The sequence below is a fragment of the Poecilia reticulata genome, chromosome 1 (genome assembly GCF_904066995.2).
Source record: "Poecilia reticulata chromosome 1, P_reticulata-male-v2, whole genome shotgun sequence".
Classification (NCBI taxonomy): Eukaryota; Metazoa; Chordata; class Actinopteri; order Cyprinodontiformes; family Poeciliidae; genus Poecilia; species Poecilia reticulata.
Window position 1 is genome coordinate 23,199,096 of NC_088830.1, and position 15,305 is coordinate 23,214,400.

Here is a 15,305-nt window from a genome sequence, read left to right on the forward strand (position 1 = left end):
GAGACAGAAATATCAACAAGACAGTGTAGTGGTAGAAGTATTTATGTAAATGGGAAAAATTATATATGTGCTTATATACTTGTGAAAGTAAATCTGTTGGGCTTTTCCTTGGTACTCAGCCACATGAAACAAAAAGGCAAAAAGGACATTTTAGAGAATCTAGAATTTGCCTGAATTTGTGTTCACTACTCAAATCTTCAGAAATCGGTCCCGAAGCTGATTATCACATCTCTTTTTCAATCCTGACGAGGTGGACGTGTCCAGCGATTCACGTAGACATTTCACGATTACAAGAGTTTACAGAAATAATAATATTTTCCGCTTTTTTGTTTGCGAAATTTACAGACGGACAATCCTGGCAGAGTAACAGAGAAAGACAAGCAAAATAATAAAAAATAAAAAAAAATACCTGGAATACAGAATGTTGATACATTTTGTGACGTGGTACCTTATTGTATTCACAGCATCTTCTTATTGAGCTCCTACTTCCTGATAGAAATAAAGGAGACAATTCTTTGTGGTGGATATGAGATTTCCTCTCTGCAATAAAAGACGGACTCCTCAGAGGTTGGCAGGATAACAAAATAACAAGAAGCTGCCAGTGTGTTGGAGTATTATTTTGAGTTTAATGTGCCACTTTCTAAATTCAGCCACTCTCATGTTTACTTGCTGGTACCTGGGATCAAAATAACAATCTGCCTATTGTTTGTCTCCACTGGCAATAGGATTAAATTTAGAAAGTCACAGACGGAGCATGCGTGGTCTTCATTTTGGATTAATTAGTTTGTAAATCTGCCTTTGTGCTTCAACTGGATTTGTTCTTATCATTAACAACTCTGCAAAGATTAGCTCCTGATAGCCACAGACCACTTGGAGATGCCTGGACTTCTCTGCCCTGGAGCATCCACGAGGAACAAAGTGTTCAGAGTAAAACGTTAGGCACATTCAGGCTGAAAGGGAATATAACTGTTGCATTATTTCCTTAACAACATGCACCACAAATATAATTTATTCTGTCTACTGTGAAAGCTTTGGGAAAATGATGTATTTGCAATTCATAAATCTGAGGTCTGAGTCATCACCCTGCCACTCAAACTGCTGCCACACAGACACACACACACACACACACACGCACGCACGCACGCACGCACGCACGCACGCACGCACGCACGCACACACACACACACACGCACGCACACACACACACACACCGTTACTCTGCATCCTTGTTAATGTTGTTTACAAGGAATGTTTTCTGTGGGAGTCCCAAAAATATGCCTGCAGGGTATAAGTATGCATGCATCACCTTTTTGCGAGACGTCTTCCTGGTGTCATATGATGAAAAGTCCCTCAACAGGAGGTCTAAGCAGATTGGACGCAGGGAAATCTGAGTGTATTGTAAATGATCCAGTATTTTCAACAGTTCAAGTAGAAATCCAAACAACATGAAAAGTTAAGATGTTGCTTTTCAGACTTTTCTGAGCTCACCTTTTTGTTGCTTATTTTTCTTTTTTTTTCCTTTTTCCAAAGTCCAAAAGATTACCTTTGCCTCAAGTAAGAATATCCAGCTTTGGAATAAAGGATTACCACCGAAAATGCTCCGATAAGTTGCTTTTGATGACTGTATTTGGTCAATTTTCACATCAGTGAACGCACCATATCAGAGTGCACAAGGTTTGTGTTTACTACAACATTCTTTGGCAAGTAGGTCAGTCTGCAGACGGCATATCCAAAGTAAGGCGTTCCTCAAGGGACACACCTGAATGTACAAGCAAACTCAAGCACAATACATGATTGGATAAGCATGAAATCTTAGCCATCACTCCAGAATTTAGTGGCTTCAACCATCAACTTCAGAAAAAAATGGCAAGACAAAAGTTGTACAATAAGTATTTTAATTTCTGTCCTACTTAGTAAAACAATATTCAAAATCTAGTGTGAAAATATCTACTATTCATGCCCAAACAATCAATAAACTTCACTACCTATATAACTGAAAGGCGAGAGCTTACATGTAAAGCCAAAGTGTTGCCAATTGCAACATTAAAACTAACGTAAATGTTTGTTTTCATATGTTTCCTGTCCAAACCACACCCAACCGTTCAAGATGTTCAGTTCAGGCAATTAGAAAACAAGACAAACTGCAGAGCCTCCAAAGGTGCTGTTTGTCACGCTGGCCTGACATGACACCATCATTCTTCACACTGAGGCTAAATGAGCAGCTAACAGCCTAATAGGATTGGGATTGGCCCATGTAGGTCAAGGCAGGCAAACGCTCCAACTGCTTGTTCTGAGTCTTTGTTTCTATCTCTGCTGAATCTATCTTCATCTAAAGCCGTCCTCATTCACTGGTGACCCAAACAGAGCAGAACCTGAGATGCTTTAGATGTTTTCATGCCTTGACAACCAGAATGTGAATCACACGCATGATCGTCTTTGGTCAGGATGTTTTCCTTACTTCTCTTCTTTTCTTGAGCTTCTTAAAAAAGACAGGAAGAAAGAAAAAATAGAAAATACAACTAAATATGATAGATAGAAAAAAAACATTTTGTGAAAAAAATAGGGCAACCATTAAATATGTAACTTTTTAATAAACGTTCCCATATTGATTCATGTTTTTTGTTTTTTAATCAAGAAAAATTTAAAGGTACATAACCAACAAAAATGTAACCAATTTTAGTCCCTAAGAAAAAGATACACTGTAAAAACCCATCTCTAGTTTATGGTAAAATACATTAATAACATTCTCTGTTTGCAATGATTGACTTTCAGATGGACCTGTACAAAGAAGGTTAGAGCAGAACAGAAGTATCATTCTTTGTCTCCATTCTCTCTCGCATACATCCATCCTCGTGTTTTCTTAGACAGGAAGGCTTCTCCTTTTCCTCCTTGCACAGGTCACACCAAAGTTCAACTTTGGTTGTCTCGGAATGCAGACACGCATTTCAAGATCAAGAGCGGCAAGAACCTGTGGGCGCCATAAAAACTTTGGTGGTTTTCAGTGTTTCTTTTAGCACATTGCAGTCCGCTCTAAGGTTGAACTCGCCTGGACGGCCAGGCCCGGGGATGCTGGCAGCTGTCTTGAAAGTCGTGAAATGTCAGGAAAGTGAGAATGTGTCTGACAGCAGGAACAGAGACGCAAGGTCAAAGCTGATTGATAATTTTACTACAGTAGTAAAAATGTTGACAGCAGCACATAGATTTTATTTTGCATTGTGACAGACTAACTGCAAAGTCATCAGGGGTTATTTGAATAAATAATAGGACACGTTTGTGTTTTATTGGTAAGCCACACAAAAACTTTGCACACATTTTCAGAATTTTAAAATGCTTTACTTGACTGTGTGCGGTCTGATGGCACAGTGCATAGGCGGCTTACTTTCCCACAGAAAAAGCACATGTTGTATTAGTGGACGGCAACAATGATCAAGTGCATTAAAAGAGGAAACATGGCACTTTTGAAATTATTCATATATAAAATTTTAGATTAATCATTCACTTCCCACCGCGTTCCGTCTTTTGCTGCAATATTGTTTCGGATAAGTTATCTACTTTCACTTTTTGTATAGGTTCTGTTTCTCACTGTCAAGCTACTCCATCCTGAGCATTTAGGGTAGCATGAGTGAGATGTATAAGTGAGCAACAGTCTGTGCCAGAAGATCACCCACACACACACACACACACACACACACACACACACACACACACACACACACACACACACACACACACACACACACACACACACGCACACACACACACACACACACACACGCACGCACACTCACGGAAGCTGTGATAAAGCCAAAACGAGGGTAGAGGTTATGTAATTGATGGTCGAGAAATAACCCGGCCTTAGTCTTATTAGCTGTAATCTGTTATCCTCGGGCTCACCTGCATTACATCACTGACGCTTGAAGCTAAACCTTACTCTCTGTCTGCACAGTGTCAGCTCTGGCTGCTGCTGAGCTGTGACCACCCACACTGATCGCTACCAAGAGGGACTCGAAAGAGTTTAAAACTGAGGAAAAGACAGGAAGGAAGAGTTTCATGCAACAGCTACACTTGTGAGAGAATAGGTGGAAATAAATGACAAAAAATGTGTGATATTGTATTAAAACATAGCTTTATAAATGCCAGAAAAGGTCTTGTTGCACGTGTTTTGGGGAAAAAAAATTGAGAAAATCATGGGCAATTTTTTTTTTTAAGCAGATTGAGATACAGACACTGTGATTTATTTACCACTTAAGATATGAGATATTTTATTCCAAACAAACAAATGTTCCCCACCTTGCTCAGGATCATGAGAGGACGCCACAAACGTAACATGTATGGTGTTCCAGTGGTTCCTGTGGACCTTGCGGTGCATATACATTACAGTATGGCTGCCTGTGGGTTCTGGAGACCATGTGACCTGTTCTTCATTGGCGCTGTACAAAGGGGTGGTGACAGATTGAGGACACCAAGATCTCTCCAACTTCCAAGTTTGTGGAGGGTTTTTAATCTCTGCATGAGTTCATCTTCACAAGACGATTGTTTCAGACAATATCTGCTTTTTATCTAGGCAGATTTTTTTTTTCCAATTGCTGACTTAAGACTCTGTAACATAGTATTAATTTATTTTCCTCTTTCATTACTGAACATTACAGCCAAGAGTGTTTAATTTTTTATTTATTTTTCTGATCATTTTTTCTATTCTGGAATTCACATTTAAAGCGCCTACACACTTTTGTTTTTTTCTGAAAGCAGACTGCTTTCGCTTGTTTTCACATGTATTCCCCAGCGTAAACTATAGTTTGACATGAACAATGTTTATGAGCAGCACCAGCCTTAAGAGAAACCTGACCTGTAATTTCATCCTAAGCATCGTTCTTTGTGAGCCTGTGGAACATTTAACACTATTCCTGAAGGAGTTTGACATGTCGGATTTATTTCTGTCCTTCCTGTTCTCTTTGCGTCAGGAATGCTGTAAACGCCAGCTTTACTGCTGGCAAAGCATCTGTGTCAGCACTTCAGTAACTTTAATTACTCTCGGATACGCTAAAAAAATAAAGTTGGGGAGACGTTTATTTTGAGCAGAAGACAGCGAGTTTAAAGGATATAAAATATTCAATTACATCACGCACATTGGGGAAGAGGCCAAAAAATGATTGATCGTGCTGCTCAATCACTTTTTGTAGCGATATTAGCAGTAAGTTTTGCAACTGAGATGCGCTGCAATTTCTCTAATTTTGATAAATCTGATTCAAACACATTTACATGTTTTGGATACTATTTATTTCACTCAAAATTTGTCTTGACTCACTATCATATGTTCAACTAACTGCCTGTTGCACTATCAGTCCAGATTTGATGCTACCACTTTGTCCTGCTGCTGCTCTGGACAGACCAGCACCTGTGAATTCAAACCTTTTACCTTTTGATCTGCATGCATACTTTATTTTAGTCTAATCCTCCAAGTAGTTCAACCTGTGGGAGTAAATGTATTTTAAGACACTGACTTTGCTTTTTTGCTTTGGCAATTTATTTAGAGGTGTTGACATGTTGGTCGAAGAAGTTTAGCAATATTTCCTGAATTGTTCTTGTGTGCTGGCTGATATTTCTGATTATCTGATACGTTTATATTCCACTTCCTCTCCAGTCTCTGCACAGTTTAAGGATCGCTTGTCTTCTGGTTCATTAAAATTCTCAAAGTTTCCCACCAAGCCTTTATATCCCTGCTGTGTGTGTCTCTGTCTTATTTAGAGACCACTTGTAAACCGACTTCTGGATAAGACAAAAAAAGGCACAACAAGAATAGGTTTTCAAAAGAACACTCATTTTCTTCTAAGTCTTTTTAGAACATGTATTTAGATTTTAATGATACAAGGGGAGAGTTTGTGAGGTTCCCAATTAAATGTTCATCAAGCTTCTTTGTGTAATTTCAAGTGTAGCAATTTTTTTCCCAAAATGAAGCTATTGTTCAAGAAAAAGTGCAGTTGTATGTTACCTCAATTGCCCTTTTAACAATTTTTCTTAATAAATGCCATCTTGAATACATGTACCTTTGTTAGTATTTTGAACACTTTCAGCATCAAGAAAACATATTTTTTAGCTGTTTGACTGTAACTTTTTCTGGTCATTGTTTAAATATTCAATTATAAAATGCTGTCTGACATTAAATCAAACTAAGACTTTTATTGCCTGTGGTCAGTATTTCTATTTGCTAAATACCAGAATAACGAGAGAGAGTTTATGTGTAATACGTTTACACGTATTATTATTTTGCATGGTTTCCTTTAAAAACTGATAACTCGAGTTAAGCTTTCTTGGTATCCCACAACTAACAATCATTTGCTAGAATTTTTGTCGCTGTGTGTAATTTGCAAACTGTAATCCGGTCATTTCAGAGTAACGGCTTCGGTCTCCCTGAGTGGCTTTCCAGTCCATGTTTAGCACTTATTCACCTATTTCAAACAGAATCTTCACAGTGTATTTTGCTTTTGTTCCACGGTTAATGCACACATCACATCTCATCTCTGAGACACAGAATCCGTCTCTTTGCTGATGGCCAGACGTTTTCAAAATGTCTCCATAAACTGAAGCATCAGGCATCTGACATTTGGACACAATGGTGGATGACCACCATTGTCTTACGCCTGTCTTGACAGCTTTCTTTAGATTTTTTTTTGTGATAATTTCCATAAATTAGTTACTGATGATGCCCTAACATGCATCTGCCAGTGTGCATCCATTTATCTCAAATGTAAATTAATCAGAAGCCATCAAAGAGAGGACATCGTCATCTGGGCTTTCCCAAATAATTCAAAGGCAAAATAATGTCACCATGTGTAAAAGCTCTGAATATAAAGAAGAAAATAAACAACAATTATGTTTATAATAATGTCTTTTTTTTTTTTTTTAGAAAACAGAAATATTGGGAACAATAATGTCAAACTGGAAAAGTCTGGTGTTCATGTCAGAGAGTGAGATGGCTGCGTTCTGCTTGGAGGTAAATAAATGGGATACGTTTCCATCATGTGGTGAAAGTAGAAAACTGCGCTTTGCTTAAACTTGGTGCTTTGCTGCTCACACAAGCATCCTAAACACTCACTGCAACTTCTCTGCATGTTTCTCAGATTAAAAGTGCAAATAAAAGTGCAAACATTTAAGGAATGTGAACGTATGACGGAGCCAAATGAAAGACCGGTGGAACCGACCGTGTGAGTTTTGATACCGTCATCCCTACATTACAGTTAGATACGGAGACACACACACATACACACGCACTCACACGTGTCTCCTGTGGCACAGTGACACGTAGTCTAAGATTGCTGATTGTCTGACTTCTGAGGAGCACCTGGATGATTCCCACAGAGCTTCCAATCACAACCCACAGACGTTGCTGCGTCTCTGCTGGCAGCCATGAGGCAACCATCACAGATAGAGCAGAGGGGACAGAAAAGAACAGACATAGTGTCCTGGGCTTTCCTTGCTTGGCTTTCTCTTTGCCTTCTTCCCTGTGAGCTAAATTGGTCCAAACATGCTGGTCACTCTGTGTTTGACCCTTCTGGTGTCCTCTGTTGTTGCCGCAGACAAAGGTAAATTACTTCATATGTTCTCTGAGTTTTTCTGTGCACCTTCTCTAGAGCGTTTCCACTCTGATAACACTTTGAACAGTTTTGTGCCTCCCTTGAAGCAACGAGCCACTAGAGATTACTTCTGTGTGTCAATCAGGATATTTGTTCAAGATTCTGATCTGACAATTTGAAGGTCAGGTATTTGCTAATACTCAGTCCCATTTTGGTATTGGTGAAATATGCTTACAAATATGGAGCTTCAGAGTGAAGCTTCAGAGTGAAGCTCCATGTAACAGAGTACTTTAAATTACAATTGCATGGTCTACATTAGTATTAAAATCGTATCCAACTTAAATCACTCATGATTTTCTGGACATTGCAGTTTCTCAAATCAGTTTTTTTTTCAGGAACTTTTTTTTTTTTTTTTTTACCAACTACAGAACAGAAAAACTTGTATCTTGCTCCAGGGTTATTAAGAGGAACAGTTTGATGAAATCTAACATTAACATGTTTAGTCTCTGTTTTGATACAATCGTTTTTATTGAGGTCCCAGTTAATTGTGCATCTATAAAATTTGCTGAAAAAGTTGTTCTAACTAAAAAAATTAACACTTTGCTTTAAACGTCTTAAAATTTGATGTGTAGTGTTTCTGTTACTCTCTAATCACCTCTCCCACAATTACAAGCGATCTCTGAGTACAGAGCACATGGCATGACCTGCTGGACTCTACAGCAGTCATTGTGGCCTCGTACCATACTGGGTAAAAACACTAAGACTGTTGTGGGAAACAAAGGGTAAAAACAAATAAATCATTTACTCGCCCTATATCAGGTTTTCAAGCTGGTGTGCATGAAAACAAGCAGTTTCATGCACATTTTCGTTGCTGGTGATGGAGTAGGTATAAATTCACACACAATACAAAAGCCAACATCAGAATCAGTATCACTTTAGTTTCTGCAAGGACTCGTTTAAAAATGCCTTAAACAGGATTGGATCCCAGATTGAATCAGGTCCCAAACAAGACACATCGCTTGTTACTCTGCAGTAAAAATACCTGGAAAACTTTCAACTAAAATTTAGCAGTAACATTAACCATTGTTGAAACGAGTAATTTTGAATGAGTGTGTTTTGTCCTGATAATGTACGTTTTTTTCTTTTTTTTTTTTTTTTTTAAGATTCCTTATTAACTATGAACTGTGTACAAATACATTTAAATGTTTAAATAGAAGGTTGAGGTGGTTACAATTCCATGTTTTTTTTTACAACTTGCAGACTGAGCTTAAAAAAACAAATGTTGAAATTTATGCCAGAGCTCTTCTTGTTGTGTCCATGTATTTTATTCACCTACATTTTGTGTTTCTCACTTGTACAGGTATATAAATGCCTTTTTAGTGACTTCAGTTATTATTCAAAGGACTTATTTCTGCCCACTCTTATCTTATTGGCGACTTAGAAAACAGGAATGTGTAATTTGCTTATTTTTATTTTGCATTTGAATGAAAAGAAACATTTGAACCTACTTGAGAATAAATTGATCTGTTTAAGTGAAAGGAGAAACAGGATTCCTGATGTTAGCATTCTAATCTGTTTATGTTCGAGTTCACCCCAAACCAATCCTGTGCCTTTGTCCAGTCTTACTAGCGGCTAGCATTATAACGAGTTTAGTCTGTATGGTTCTGAAAGTGACAGTAGAGCCACTACAGTCGGCTGCTCACGCCATGTGGTGTTATGTCTTTGTTTCACAGAAAGCGGCCTTCCGAAGCTTGATGATGCGGAAGCTGTTAAGGCCTTCATCGACTCCGCTGAAGTGGTGGTCATCGGATTCCTGGAGGTCAGAGGAGTTAATGACGCCTTCAGAAGTCAGCTAATCAGGAAACAGCATCAACTGATCATATTAGAGAAGTGGAGGTTTTCACATTTTCTATCAGGAGAAATCTGTGAGGGTTGTTATTCATGTCCTTTTAACTCCGAAAACCCTTTAATAAGGCCCAGTGCAGCCAACTGACCCCACAAATCACCTCATTAGTAAGCAGACTCCACTTATGTGTAATTTAATCTAACCATAAATCCAATTGTTCTGTGAAGTCCTTAAAGGTTTGTTGGAAAACTTTAGTAAACAAGCAGCATAATGAAAGCCAAGGAATAACAGAAGACAGGTCCGAGAGACAGTTGTGGAGAAACAGAGCTTTTAAGATGATCTCCTGTTGACCATATAAGGCATAAATGGAGATCCTCAACACAGCTGAATCCCGATCCTCGGATATTTACGTCATATCATCCTCTTTCTTTGCCCTTGCTCATGTCAAATGATTAAAGCTACTAGTGCTACATCCTACACAATATGATAATTGCCCATCGCTACTGCAAACCCACCAGGACATGGCGGTCAACAGGCTGGGTAAGAACATTAATCATGGAAGCAGCCAAGAGGTTCATGGTAACTCTAGAGGAGCTGAAGAGATACAATGCTCAGGTGGGAAATCTGTTGACAACTACTTGTGATACATGTCAAAAACCTGAGCTTCATAGAACAGTGGAAGAAAGAAAGTCGCGCAAAGAAAAATTCTGGCAAAGATGAAAAATGCGAAACCTAAAAAGCAGCCATTCCTAACCTGCTCATTATAATACGATATTCTCACAAATAGATTTTGACGAATGTCACCACACCTTTGGCAGAGAAGAGACAGTGTCCTTCTGTCCAAACTTCCTTGGCCAGACGCTGCTTGTGTGGGAAGACGGAAGAACTAACAGGAAATACATACTAAGACTTGCGGGATTGGCTCGGCAGACTTTTATGTCCGCAACTGCAAAGTGCAGGGAGGGGATTCACGAGGAGCAGAGTGGAGAAGCAAGAGCATATGAGGATAGCACGGAGCTGGATGCTGGAGGCATCATGAGACCAAAATATTGGAGCAGTGACTCACAGAGAATGATCACATGGAGGCTTCAAAATGAAAAATCAGATTGCCAGAGCTCATAAAACAGTGTCTCAAAAATAGCGATGATTCACCCCTCTTTGAGGCAGCCTCCATTTCTCTCTTTAACTTTTCCACTTCTTTTCCCACCGACAGTCCACGGCAACCTCAGACAGTCTTGGCCAGGTTACATAAGATTTATGTCAGAGTGATTGCATTTTCATGGAAGGCGATCAGCAGTCGAGGCCAAGACGGCGCAGAAGCATGTCATGAAGACACACTTTTGAAGAAGTAAGTGTGGATGGCGTGATAAGAGAAGATTGACACTATCTGTTTTTTTTTCTTTTAGAATGAGGAGAGCTTTGGATACGAGGAACTTCTGGCAGCGTCACAGAAAGTTGACCTTGTCCCTGCAGCCATTTGCACAGTGAAGGAAGTGTGGGCTGACTTCAGCATCTCTTCAGGAACCATCAGTCTCTTCAGAAAAGTGCTTAAACCATTTAAAGATTTTATGCATGTCTTTATTATTAGGGATGCAGGGGGTTTTGAGATGATGATGATTCTAACTTTGTCACACGCATCTGTCTTGTGATCCAGGTAGATAACCACCAGGAGAACCTAGTTCTCGATGAGATCAAGACGTTAAAGTCTGATGGACTTGTGAACTTCATCTCCACCAATGAGCTCAGATACATCACAGAATACGACCAAGTGGTGAGTAGGGGTGTTAAACTAGAGAAAAAATAAACTTCTGTACTGATACCATGAAAAATATTTTATATTTTATACCAATTTTGAAAGCACTGGAGTCTTTCGAATGAATGTTAGAAAAATGCATCCATTTACAGTCAAATAATATGTAATACACAATGTATTTTCTTAATTAACACAAAATCAGCAATTAATACAAATTGATGACTCAAGTCAAGACAAAATGACAATTAAAAAGACAAATAGGAGAGAAACAGCTAGTTGCTCAAAATTTAAAACATGTTCAGTGTCCTGCAAAAGTTTTTAAACTACTTGAATTTTCTTGAATTTTTCATATTCTACTGAATTTTATTGGTAGACCAACACAAAACATTACATAACTGAACTAGAGGGACAGGGATTTAAAATGTATTCATGACTAAAAGTCCAAAAGGTGGATCTTCTATTTATACTCAGCCCCTCAGAGTCAGCACTTTATTGGAGCACCTTTCACTGCGGGTACAACAGCAGATATTTCAGGGTATCGTTTCGATCAGCTTTCCATATTTCATGTGCAATATTAGTTCTCCACCACACATTTTAAAGCAAACAAAACAAAAAAAACCTGGTTTCACCTGACTAGTATCTTCCTCTACATGCTTGCAGAGTCCCCTGAAAATCTTTAGCCAGATAGATCCTCCCAGGAGAGCCGTGGATCTCAGCAGCTCCTCCAAAGCTACCGTTGGCTTCCTGGCTGTTTCTCTGATTAATGATCTCCTTGCTGGTGTTTTTCAGTTTAGGTAGAGAGCAATATTCAGGGTTTCATGTTACTGTTTGTTCTCTTACAAACTTCTGAGGCCTCATTGAACAGCTGGATTTACAGTATTACACAGAATGATTATTTGCTTACCAAACAACTCCGGAACTAATTAGTTGCAAGGGATTCAATTCAGAAAAAGAATAAAGGAAGCTGAGTACATACTGTATGTAAACCACTAAACATTTTTAATTTCCTGTCTCATTTTCCTTTTTGCGTCAGAATTATGCATTGCTTTGTAATGGTCTGTCGACTAAAATCCCAGCCAGGTTTGTGATTGTAATGTGATCAAAAATGGAAAAGGCTGTCATGAAAGAATACTTTTTCAAGTGCTGCAATAGAGCCGGTCAAGTTAGAGGCCCTTAAAGAGCTCCACAAGTGGAAATAGGTATGTCTGGCATCTTAACAGTCTCATGATGTTCAATTGCCTCTCTTTATTTTCCCAGACAGCTGTGGGCCTGTTCAATTCAGAGGTGAAGACACACCTTGTGCTCTTTGCCAACAGGGGGAGTAAAGAATATACCGAGCTCAAGGAGAGACTGGGAGCTCTGGCCCCCGAGTTCACAGGCAAGGTGAAGATATTCCTGAAATATATTTTTCTAGAGAAAAATAGGTTCATGTTAAACTTCACTTTAGAGATGTCAGTGAGTTCAAACAGAAGTATTTGGACAATTAAAGTAAAAGTACACTCCCAGTAGGCTTTATGGACGTTCTGTCCTAGATAAACGAAGGGATCAGACGTTTGATGTCATGATGTAATTAAACTTATTTGTTCCAGTTCTTATTCGTGCTTATCAACGGAGGCATAAAGTCCAATTTCAAGTCACTCAACTACTTTGGCCTGAAGTCAACAGACCTGCCTCGGGTCGGGCTCTATGATAAACATTCCGACATGAAGTGGCTCCTACCTGAAGGAGAAATTTCCACAGAGCGTGTCCGGGACTTCTGTCAATCTTTCCTAAATGGAGAACTGAAGGTGAGCCATTATCTGAAACTAGTTTCCTATCTGTGCCATCACTTTTTATGAATAATTAATAACTGTGTGAATACAATAAAAAATGCTGTCATAGATAATGAAAATAAATAAATAAATAAAACCGACACCCAGTTCAACGACTGCTTAATTCGTACCAACTTTGGTGGAAATTTAGTTCAACTGACTGCACAAATACTTAATAATTATCATAGAAAAAATAAGTATGTCATTATTTTTTTCTAACGTGAAGGGAAAGAAAGCAGTAGCGTTGTTGGAAAACATTCACCCTCCAAAAGTGACCTCATGCAGAAAATAAATTCACTTTGCATCTTAATTTGTTATCAATCCAGACTAATTGGTTACGGAGGCTAAAGCTAACAGCTGCACTGAGGGCCAAGATTATAGTAAATGCATTTCCATTGACCACATAAGTGCACAAATTGGAATTACAAAAATAAATTGGCTTAATGGAAACATTTCCCATAAACAATTTTGAAAACACTCACATTTTTTGATGAAAACGTATTGCAAGAGGATGAGGTGGTTATAGGGTTTATGAAAATGTTTACATTTTGCACACTTTTTTTGTGTGCATCACACGAGTCACATGATCAACAACCGGATGTTGCTACTGGCAGAAAAGACAAAGGAGATGACAGGAAGTGAACAGGAGGATGACGGTGCAGAATGTTTCTTAATGACTTATCGAGTGGACAAACTTATTCAAGTGATTTTAATTGCATTTTCTTATTTAATGGAAACACTGTAATTGTGAAATTTATTTTTTTTTTCAACATTAACAGAATATTGACAAACTCTTGCACACATTTGTAAAGAAAACACAGCTACTAAAATTCTTGAAAATTTGATTTTTAATCTCACGCTTTCTCCAGGTTACATAAGAAAAATGACACAAAAATAGGTTTAGGAGGCAGTGCAGCACAAACGATTTTTACGTGTGAAATGGTAACTCAAAGAAGAACAAGAAAATGTTCAGAGTATTTGTCACAAACCAATAAAGTAAAGCTCTTAAATCCCTCTCCTGGTAAATCCGTCGCGTCTGACCTGAAATTCTTCACATGTGAATTCCTCAATTATCGCCGTACGTCCTCTTACTGCCATGTCCGTTGTAAATAATCATTAGCTTCAGTCTAAATTACTGCCAAATTCAAAAATGCCAACTTTTTATAAGCTGGAAACAATTTAAATTCATTCCTTACATAACAGAAGCATCTATATGATTTCCTGGCTATAATTGTCTATGTTTGTGTGGGCGGGCATGCGTGCATGAATGCATGCGTGTGTTTGTGTGTGCCAGTTAAAACACAGGAACCCAGCACAGCTGGGCGTAGCAGTTTGGAGGCAAACTGAAGGACGACCGTTTGTGGCTCTATGTTCTCAAAGCAAACTGTCTCCATAGCACCTCAGCATGTAGAGTGGAAAACAATTTTTAAAATATCCAGAGACGATGGATGGATACAAGTCCTTCTGCATGTGTAAATAAGAATTCATCATATTGAACTTTGAAAAAACAACAGGTTGAGGTGTTAGGTGTAATACAATAGTGAACACATCATTGCCTCCTTGATCAAATCTGCACTACATAAACAATCGGAGTCAGTTTGTTTCAAGGACAAACATCATGACAGTGAAATTATAGGATTTTACTTTTGTTTTTGGCATTAAGACGACCCTCGGGTTCAGTGATCTTAGCTCAGTTCATCTTTTTCCAGTTTTGAGCAGCTCCCCTTGAGCACCTTCATTAAAGCATTTTGTCGGCATGATACTGGCACCACCACGTTTCACTGTTGGATGAAAAAATGATGTGTTCAGAGTGGTGCGTCTTGTTTCCCAAGAACAGGCGTTTAGCGTTTTTGCATTTAGACCAAAGTCTCATTTGACCTGTACCGCAGCGTGTTTGTGTGTCCAAAGATTTTTATTTGTAAAAACGTTTGGAAATCGGTTATTATTTTTTCCCCCCTGCACAATAATGTAATGGCGTTTCAAGTAAACACATATTCAAATACATTGAAAAGAAGCGACTGAATAAAATGTCAAAAAGTTCAAGAAAAATGGATACTTTTTATCACTCAGCTAAAGTTGTTGTTGAAAACAGGATACAAGTTAACTTGTACAATACGTGTAACTGTATGTCACTCACTAAATCCTCTTTCTTTTTTTTTTTTTTTTTTCAGGACGTGAAGCAAGCAGGAGAAGAGCCCAAAACAGAACTGTAAAACTCACCCAAAATGTAACCCGTTTATTAAACATCAAAATAAAAACAAATATATGGAAAACGAAACACTTGACTCTACTGTCATGCGATTTCCTTTCTTCAGCACAGGTGA

The 15,305-nt window shown here is 38.5% G+C and overlaps 1 protein-coding gene across 2 annotated transcripts; it reads left to right on the forward strand.

Moving 5' to 3' along the window:
- The first annotated feature begins 6,979 nt into the window (after positions 1 to 6,979).
- On the forward strand, positions 6,980 to 15,259 carry erp27 (endoplasmic reticulum protein 27). 2 transcript variants are annotated; one of them, XM_008415944.3, is made up of 7 exons: positions 6,980 to 7,580; positions 9,305 to 9,390; positions 10,824 to 10,961; positions 11,072 to 11,188; positions 12,428 to 12,553; positions 12,760 to 12,957; positions 13,561 to 13,657. In XM_008415944.3, exons 1-7 carry the CDS (start codon positions 7,523 to 7,525, stop codon positions 13,621 to 13,623), a joined length of 786 nt encoding a protein of 261 aa, XP_008414166.1. In that variant the 5' UTR covers positions 6,980 to 7,522; the 3' UTR covers positions 13,624 to 13,657. The 2 variants fall into 2 exon arrangements, with proteins under 2 accessions (XP_008414166.1, XP_008414175.1); XM_008415953.3 differs by lacking the exon at positions 13,561 to 13,657 and adding an exon at positions 15,153 to 15,259 and having other exon boundaries at positions 6,994 to 7,580.
- Positions 15,260 to 15,305: the final 46 nt, after the last annotated feature.

Bases quoted from the DNA above. Each gene is read 5' to 3' on its own strand.
- erp27 (XM_008415944.3), top strand. From the start codon at position 7,523: ATGCTGGTCACTCTGTGTTTGACCCTTCTGGTGTCCTCTGTTGTTGCC. The intron at 12,554-12,759 runs GTGAAGATATTC...TATTTGTTCCAG, and splicing joins CCCCCGAGTTCACAGGCAAG to TTCTTATTCGTGCTTATCAA. The intron at 12,958-13,560 runs GTGAGCCATTAT...GCATCACACGAG, and splicing joins TCCTAAATGGAGAACTGAAG to TCACATGATCAACAACCGGA.